At 32.2% G+C, this 9,902-nt stretch overlaps 2 protein-coding genes across 2 annotated transcripts in view; one reads left to right on the top strand and one right to left on the bottom strand.

Annotated features, from left to right (window-relative positions):
* The window catches only part of LOC105623905, a 5,972-nt gene extending 989 nt beyond the window's left edge, over positions 1-4,983 (top strand). The window contains exons 3-5 of the mRNA XM_012205277.1: positions 2,229-2,651; positions 2,724-4,778; positions 4,885-4,983. Of these exons, the coding sequence (XP_012060667.1) occupies positions 2,229-2,651; positions 2,724-4,778; positions 4,885-4,983 (2,577 nt within the window). The remainder of the gene's footprint in view (positions 1-2,228; positions 2,652-2,723; positions 4,779-4,884) is intronic.
* A 2,754-nt stretch (positions 4,984-7,737) lies between these two features.
* LOC105623904 (solute carrier family 15 member 1-like) overlaps positions 7,738-9,902 on the bottom strand; it is a 14,951-nt gene continuing 12,786 nt past the window's right edge. The window contains exons 7-10 of the mRNA XM_012205276.1: positions 9,135-9,551; positions 8,683-8,920; positions 8,014-8,615; positions 7,738-7,917 (exon numbers count right to left, since the gene is read on the bottom strand). Of these exons, the coding sequence (XP_012060666.1) occupies positions 7,738-7,917; positions 8,014-8,615; positions 8,683-8,920; positions 9,135-9,551 (1,437 nt within the window). The remainder of the gene's footprint in view (positions 7,918-8,013; positions 8,616-8,682; positions 8,921-9,134; positions 9,552-9,902) is intronic.

Here is a 9,902-nt window from a genome sequence, read left to right as displayed (position 1 = left end):
GAGAGAGAGAGAGAGCGTGCGCGCGTACATTTATATATATATATATATATATATATATAAAAATACAATTATAATTGTACTTCATTTCGAGCTGCGCATTAAAGTAAATTTATACCTTCCAAAATAATTAGACATGAGGACCGAAGTCAAAGTGTCTTCTTCGATAATCATGAAAAATCATTCGAATTATTAGGATAGAATATTTTGAATTCTCTGGTGAGAATTAAATGACAGGCTTTAAATCCGATTCAAATTTCGCGCTCGTCTGATGAAGTTCTATTTTTCGTGTTTTACAATATTGTTATTTATCCAATATTAAACAAGAATAAGAATAATATTAAAACTCAAATTTGAATTCGCATTTTACTTCAGTCAATTTCTCTTTTTCGAATTTTCTTGAGCACGAAATTAAAATAAAATTCAGTTCGCGCCATCTCTTATTAAATACATTCTCTTAATCAAAGAGGATTGCAAAATCCTTTTTTGCTCCTAATAATTTTTGCGAAGTTTTGACAATTAACGTATAGATTACTGAGAAATGTAATTCATTTGTGCAGTTTTTATTTTATTTTATATTACACAGATTAGTGGATTAGATTTATTTTATTACACAGATTACCTCTATGAGATAATAGTAAAATATGGAAAGAAACATAATGTTCAAAGAAATAATAAAATTGAATATCTTCATTGGATTCTTACTACTAATAAATACTGATTCAAGGCTAATAAGAGTCAGCACGGGAAGGTACAACCTTAATCCTAACACGCCATTGTTACTTTTGATTATTTTCCCGGCCACACCAGGATCTGAAACTCTGCAACTTTGTCACGCTATATCTCTGGACTGAATACGTATTTTTTAACTCAAAACATGTGAAATTTATACTTCGAAATCAGACAAAGATAGATAAATATGAATTAATAAAAATAAATAATATTTTATTTTCAATTAATTACAATGCTTCAAAGAAATTTTATTGGAAAAATTTGCAAAAAATAATTATATGGAATGATTTGAATAAAAAATTCTCAAATTTTTAAATTTAATATTCAAGCAAAAACTTATAGGATTTTTTTAGTTGATCCTTTGAATTAAAAATAATTGAATTAAAAAAAATATGATATGAATCGCTCAAAAAAAGTATAATTATTTGAATTATCGAAAATCGACATTTTTTAAAAATCTACATATTATATGTAAGTTTATAATTAATAAATAAAATTTTATTATTTGAACGATATAAAATAGTAGATAAAGGATTGTACATGTATAAATATTATTATAGTATATATAATTAAGTTTATTAGGATTTAATTTAGAGGATGTTACAACACTCGCTCTAAAGCAATACGTCCGCCCCGACCAAGTGATTTCCGAAGACTGACAGAGATTATAAAATTTCTATTATTTATTATATTGAAATAATTCTTTTTAATTCTACATTTTCGTGTACTTACTTTTATATTATCCGAAATTCAGTAAATCTATATTTAATAAAAAATAAAGGTATACCTAGAATGCCGAGAACTTACCAAGTTAATAATGTGTGAGTCCCAATTATCCTCTTTGAACTTTCGTGCAGTCTCACATCGAGAATAACACAAAAATCTTTGCAAGCTTACCATATCTATGGAAGTTAAAGTTTTTTTTCAACCTCTATTCGGGTCTTCAAATTATAAAAAAGTTACAGCAATGCAATGTGAAAAATAGTATAGTTGAATACGTTGGATCCAAGAGTGATTGATTAGGATTAAAGTGGAATAATGACTTAACTCCAATTTCTTTGTGATGTCTTCTTTATTCACAGTATTGAACGTTCAATACTGTGAATAAAGAAGACATCACAAAGAAATTGGAGTTAAATCATCATTCCACTTTAAGGTTGCGCGTCTCCTCCCGCACTGATTTTTATTAGCCTTGAATCGGTATTATTATTAGTTTAAAGAAATATTAAAATTTTCTCATTTATTTAAACAAAAATATATCAAATGGAAACTAAATTGATTTATTAGATGTAAAGTAATTTTTGAAACGAATTATTTTATAAATAATAATATAATCTTTATATAAACCGCTATATGAATAAATAAAATCAATACAGATTATTTCTTTTCCTTATTTGATTTATAAAAATTTTTGTTTCTTAGAATTGAGACCAAGACTTACTAATTTTAACTTTGCTATGTTAAATCAAAGCCTAAAGATTTCGAATCTCGTGTTTTAGCTCGCAAAAAAGGCCTTTAAGGTAAACACAGCAATTCCATTGATTGTGGGTTCTTTTAACATGTCCACATTGTACAGCAATAAGCAAAATTCTAAAATGAACAAGACCCGTCCGAATAAAGAGTCGAAAAATACCAATGACGATCCGATCTCGTCCTTTCTTGAGAAAAGTGACAGTTCTATGTTGGAATCGAATTCTGAATTTGACAAACGGAAACGTCCAATCCTGAAAGTACTAATATTGAATCGAAAAAAATCAGATATAAAACGATGTGACGAATCGAGTAACGATGTGACTAGCAAGGAACAAATAAAATTAGAGGGCATAAAAATAGAGGGCATAAAAATTCCAAAAGAGACGAATGCTTTATTACGGTGTTCAGATACAATGCCTCCTCCGTGGTTCATCGAATACATGGAAGCGGTAAGTGACATATACTAACCGAATATATCATTGTCCTTATTTATTGAAACGATTAATCTTATCGTTTTGCAGATGAAGAAAGACATGGTGTCTACGATCACAAAAGAAGTAGTGAAAAAAGTGACAGTGGAGCTAAACAAACATTTAAATTCCTTTGCGTATCCTTCGTTAAAGGAAGAACAATCTCGAAGTCAATCATATTCTTCTCTCTCGAAACGACATCCTAAATGCTCCTTCGATTCGAACGAGAAGAATCAAAAGAGGATGAGCTCTCAGGATGAGGAGCAATCGAGCGATGCTTCGATCGAACGTGTGGACGAGCCGCAGAATGTGAACACCACGAAAGATCTGCAGACAAAGAAAGATATGATATCTACAATTAGTCAAGAAGTGGTGAAAGAGATGACGGAGATGTTGAACAAAACATCTCTTACGTCTGTCTCTTCAAAGAGACACGGTCAATCCCGAAACCAGTCGCATCTTTCTTCTTTGAAACGATTTTCTCGATATTTTGATCCACACTCAAGAGAGAAGAATCAGAGAAAGATGAAGTCTCAAGATGGAGAGCAGTCAAGCGATGACGCTTCGATGGAACACATGTACGAGTCGCGAAACGTGAATATCGCAGATGTTTCGCGACTGAAAAAGCTTGATCATTTTATTGAAAATACTATTCGTGCAAACATGAAGGAGGAAAAAAGGAAGAGAAAATATCAATGGATGGCTTCAGAAACTACTGATAACATAAATAGTGATGTCGGCAAAGAACAATTTCGAAGTAATATACGAGAAGATTTGATTCCTCAGAAGAACTTGCCTCTACATGTGGACCCAAAACCAGATGAAACTAAGGGAGTGTTCGAGAACGAACTTCGTATGAGTTGCTCCGTTACTGGACACCAAATATTGGACGAAGGTCATTGTAGGGATACCTGGTGCTCTGATATCGATAAAACCAGCTTTTGTTCATGCAATCAAGAAGAGGAAGACGACGATGCCTTCGAGATTATCCAGATGCCTATTTTGGGAAATAGGGATGAATCGCATTCTGAAGAGCTCGCTGCCGAGCAACGACGACACGACAGCAACCGGGATTCACCCAGCTTCGAACTCTTGTCAGAATCGCCCTCGCCTACACCTACATGCTTCATGCATTTCAATGAAGAACATTTCTCGGCGAATGAGGGAAATCCTGAGTATGAATCTTTTAGCTTTCTTAACTCGCGGTACAGCTCCATTTATGTGATAGATATTCATGGTAGAATCTATAACGATTATGAATTAGCAAAACTCAATTGGCAAAGCATTAACGCTGATTTGAAAAAACGAATTGATAAAAAACGTAATTTATACATAACAGATCAACTTCAGAATACTCACTGTTCGAATCCAATCCTAGAGCGATCAAACGAATGGAAGAAGAATCCTCGAGATGAGGGATGCAATATTCGCGACAACGCGAGTAACTCGTACGACGATGTGAGAAACTCGCATACGAGTTATCTGACCGTGCGAACTCACTGCGATTCAAAGTCGCAATCGCAGTGTAGTTGTCAGTCGCAGACCGATTTGAATGACTTCACACAAAGCTTCCACTCTCACACCACATCGATTACTGACACGACCGACATTTACACTGAGGCCTATGGCAACGATAAATACGACGAGCAAGTGATGACAGCCAAAAACGTACAAGAAGTGGGGACAGGAACAGCGGCAGTAACAACAACAGCAACAGCGACAGCGACAATGACAGCGACAGCGACTCCGAGAAACGATCATGATGTGCGTTTCAGGAGTGACTATATAAAGAATGAAATGACAAATGAAAGATATTTTCCTGATGTAGATGACTATTCAGAGGATTTCTGCACCTCGCATAATAATACTCCGCAGGAAACTTCGGTTGATCGTCTGTACCAATCCACTCAATCAAGCAGATCTTCCGATAGAGCGAATTCTAATGTAGAATCAAAGAAGACATTCATTGGCGAGACGCTGGACATTCATTGGCGAGACCCCGATTCTGCCCACATCTTACCAGAATTAGTTACCGCGGCCGCCCATGTCGGTTCGTTCGCTTATGACACTGCACGCGAAGTATTTGACAAGATACGAGCACACACGGTGAGCTTTTAAAGTGATGCGTGAAAAATGCGTTTCTTGATAATTAAATGCAAAGACAATTTTAATTATGCGAATGATATTGTCGAAAATCGATTATCTGTTTCAGAGGGAGGATTCTGTTAAACGTCAAGCCAGTAAACACATAAAGCGCGATGATCAAGCATATTCGAAGCGCAGAAACTTTCAAACCTTCACACATCCTTAATATTAATAAATTACTAACGTATACTAATCATTTTTTTTGTTTATAATTGATATATATACTATAACTATACATTACACAGGATTGCTAAGTAGATCTATTAGGCAATAGATAAGTACGCGTATCGGATTTATAGGCTCGAAATAGTATTGTTGCAATCGAAATGTATACGGTCTCTCATAATATTGGAATTTCTTAGATCACGCAGTGAATAAGGTTAAGTTTCTTGTTTACGCCGATTAATGTTAATTGATTTGAGAAATACTTAGAATGCATAGAATATCCAATTGTTAACAGAAAGAATTTTGATGACACTGAATCAATAGAATAAGAACTTTAGAAAAAAATGATGAATATTTTGTTTATACGAGCGATTCTTAATTGCGATAAAGTAAAAAAATATCTCGGTGATAAGTCAAGATATTCTATCGAATATTACGTGTCTATTTATGGGGTGAAATTAAGAATCACTTTGTATGTAATAATATTCGTAGTGATAAAATGTTCTCTATATCATAGAATATTAGAATTGAATCGTAGCTGTATAAAATTAAGGAACATATATATATAATGAAAACGAATAGACGAAATTAGGAAGAAAAGAGTGAGATAATGCGAAATAGTTTTAGGTTGTCTGGAAGAAATAATAGATTTGAAAAGAAAATATGAAATTCTTTATTAGTCTATCCGTGCATAAATAATATGGGGGCTAGAAATAAATTGTTTATATACGAGGATAAATCAAATATAAACGAGAATTTTTATGTATTATTTATTGGAGGAAAATAAAAATATAAAAAAAACATTATTTTTCTACATAGTCGCCTGCTGCATTAATACATTTTTGTCAGCGGATAGGGAGTTTGGTAATCCCGTTTTCATAAAAAGTAGTAGATTGTATCTGTCAATTGCGCACGAATTTCTCTATACTGGCATCGTCCACGAATCATATTGTCCTCCCTATTCTTCTTTTAGCAAAGATATCTCAATGCGATTATCATTTATTCGGGTCGATAAGAGAATTGGAAGAATTCGAGGAAAATGTCATAGAAGAATTCGTCCGCAATTGATTGCAGACACAACCTACTACTTTTAGCGACTATATAGAAAAATAATTTTTTTTTTAATTTTTATTCTCGTCCAATAAAAAAAATGGTAATTATTTAGATATTCCCCTCCCCCTTCCCCCCCATCTCAAATCTTAATAAAAATACACTTATTCGATGTGTTTGCACTCAAAATAAAAAATTTGATAAAAAATGCGTCGGTCGGCTTCGTGAATCATCTATATAGGATAATAGATATCTTAATCTTTAAAGTCTTCAACTTTAAAGCTTAATAACTCTATTCACGAGGCCGATCGCTGCGTTTTTTTGCCAGATTTTTTCGTTTTGAGTGAAAACACGTCAAATAAGTGTATTTTTATTAAGATTTGAGGTGGGGGGGGGGAGAGTAGAGGGAAGATAATTCTAAATAATTACCAAAAAAGTTCTCGTTTATATTTGGTCTACCCTCATGTAGATGAATCAGTTGTTCTTGTTCTACTTGTACATTAAAACGAAGGAGCGAGTTTATGATTTAGAGCTGAAATCATTAATAGCTTACACGGATTTTGCACATGCATCTGAAGAGTTGTGATTCGATTTGTCACTACTTTGAATATCGGTGCAGAAGCAAGGAAGCATTATCTGCCGATAATTCTCTTAATAAAAAAATAAAAAAAAAATCGCCCCTCTAGCATGTGCATAAAATCGTAAAATACTTATATCAAATTAATGTTTCATAAAAGGATGTTTCGTGATAAGATTTACATGATGTGATTATTCAATTACTGCACTTTTGAAATTCTTATCTTATATGACACGCATTATTACGTTATGCTAGAGCTTATGGAAATTTAGCCGGATTTATGGAAATAAATGTTATTATATAAATTATAATGCATAGTTCAGATTATATAAATGTTCATACGCAATTTTGATCACTTAAAAATTTGAATATATCTCTATATTTTTAGTAATTTTTTAATTTTATTTTATACAATTAAATAATTAAATACAATTGTTATTGATTATTATATTTTTTTGCAAACATATTTGTATAGTGAAATTTTGAATTTGTATAAAAATATTTATATACAGTTATCATGATTTCGAAAATTTTATATATATCCTTGTCTACTTTTAATAGGCAAAATAGTTCAGTAAATAAAAGTTTTTTATTTTTCATTTTAATTTAATCATTTCTGCTCGCTTGTTAAATTTCTCATTTATAATATTTGCGTAATTTAATTAATTAATTTTTCAATTTCTAAAATTTTTCAGTTCATTTTATAATTAATTTTCATTCACAGCACTGGTACAATTTTAATAATAATTTGCTACTTTTGTTTTAATTTTGTAAAAATATAAACTATTAAAATTTCTTATTTACAACTTCTAATGTTATTAAAATTTTTAATGTTATCTTGAAATATATGAAATATCCCGTTTCTCACTCCATGAACTTTCAGATTTGTTATTATACACTGAACATCTTTAGTCTGACATAATTATTTTTATAAAAAAAAAATTGAGAGTGAGATTGTGTATTAAAAAAAAATAATTCCTATATCTTGTCGTACTCCCGAGGATGACATAATGCTCAATAGAGGGGATCTTTGATGTTGGAGTAATTCTTTGTACCTGCGACACATATTCGTATTCTTCGAATAAGGGTACATATGAAAATTATTATTTCTCACTTTATTGTTATTCTTCATCGTTTTTCATCATCTTTGTAGGCCAAATTGATATTCCCATTCTTCTCTTCCAAAGGTATGGCTATATCATTATTTTCTTCCTCTGATATTTCCACATATTTGTAGAATATAGTCATGATGCCAAATATCACCATTACTACTGCCATCAAGACGGCATATAGGAAAATCTCATACACCTGTGAAATAAATAATAAATCGTGAAATATGAAAATGAGAAAAAAAATGGATATTAAAGCCAAAAATAAAAGATATAATTGGTTTTGGTCACTTACTAGCCGCTCAAAGGGATGCGAACCCTTTACGATCACTACAATGAGATTGCCGAAGGCCACGCTCAGCAACCAACCTGCTTGCAGTAGAGACTTCATGGATACTGGAGCTTGAGTAAAAGCAAATTGCAGACCTGTTACAGAGAACATCACCTCGGCCATTGTGATGATGACATATTGCGGCAACATCCAAGCCATATGCAGCGAATTGGGTGGCGTGACCGTGACTGTTTTGCCAACAATCTTCGGTTTGTTATTATACATAACTCTGGACCCTACCACGGTGTACACTCCACCGGATTTAAAAGGCACATTCTTGTCTAGCAGTATTTCGTCTAGGTAAACGTCATATTCGCTTGGATCCTCAATTTCTTTTAACTTTGATTCGGAGAAATTGAAACTGACCGGAATTGATACTACCGTCTTGTTTTCGTCTTTATAGAGTAACTTCAATGTGGCGTTACTTTCAGACTCAAGATAGATGACACTGCGGACCATCGGCTTACCATTCTCCGGTTTGTTCACCGTATCTTTATATTTATATTCTAATCCCAAGGGCGTTATAACCCAAGATGTTGCACTGGCTTCCTCAACAAGCATGGTACCTGATGAAACGAATTATTTTAAAAATACACGTTACATTTTTCGAAATCCAAACTTCATGAATTTTACCTTCATTTTTCTTTAATGTGATGTAACCATTATCATAGCAGTCTTTGAAATCTGCTGTGTAGGATATTTTAATAGATTCGTTTACTTTTACTTCTAAAACTTCTGACATGCTTAGTGGGTTTATTATATTATTTCGATCTAAATTTACTTGATCTAACTTTACACTCACTGTACAATTCATTGTATTAAAAATTCGGATTTGAGCAGATCCGCTTGTCGGTAACTGTGGATACGTTTTCTAGAAATCAAAATATTAAATATTAAATTCTTCATGTAAGGATTGTACCATTAGTTATTACATAATTCGGATTTGGCAAAATATTAATATGTGATAATATGTATAATTGATATATTAAAACTTCCATATCTTTAAAAAAATTTAAATAAGCATTCATTACAAATAGATATAAACAATTTTGAATAATATACATAAAATTTCTCTTTATTACTACCTCGAGTTCTATTTCGACAATACCGGCTGCGACGAAAGCAACGCTGGCCAAAAAACCGCCGACAACAAGTTTCTTCAAGGGCGTATTAATGAAATGTATTTTGGCAAAAATCGGATAGATACCAGTCTCAAAGATTGGTATAAAAATGATGATCAACAATGGATTGACGGCCTGTAACTGATCAGGCAGTATTACGATACTACCTATTTGGCCATCCATTCGTGTTGCTTGGAAAGTCCATTGAGAACCTTGCTGATCGTAAAGTGCCCAGAATATTGGCAGTGGTACGAACAGTTTCAAGACTCGCAGTACGACTTTGATATCTTCGATTAGCTTGTTGTCATAAACATCATCGGCATGATCGAGCCAATGATCGCGTTTTTCTCCTTTGCCTTTGATTTTATTGTAGATTGCATGCTGGTTTTTTGAAACATAAAAAGAATACGTTTACCTAAAGAGATTTCAGAATTCAAATTTTCATGAATTATTTAAAAATTTATCGAATTAAACATATAAAAGAGAGATTCTAATTAAGAACTCTTATTTTCATGAAATAGAAAATACAAAAATCCGTAGCTCTACATATAATATTCTAGAAATATTTATAAATTCGCATTCAAGAATTCACAAATTCCAAGAATTAGGATTTATATTTGCCAACGTTTTAAATCGTATAATTGATAGATAATAAAATTATTTTACAGTCACGCAAGAGTATCATTTTATTTATATATGAAAAAAATTATATTAAAATAGTTTAAATAAAAA

This window comes from Atta cephalotes (assembly GCF_000143395.1).
Source record: "Atta cephalotes unplaced genomic scaffold scaffold00067, whole genome shotgun sequence".
Lineage (NCBI taxonomy): Eukaryota > Metazoa > Arthropoda > Insecta > Hymenoptera > Formicidae > Atta > Atta cephalotes.
This window is presented reverse-complemented; position numbering and strand designations above follow the sequence as displayed.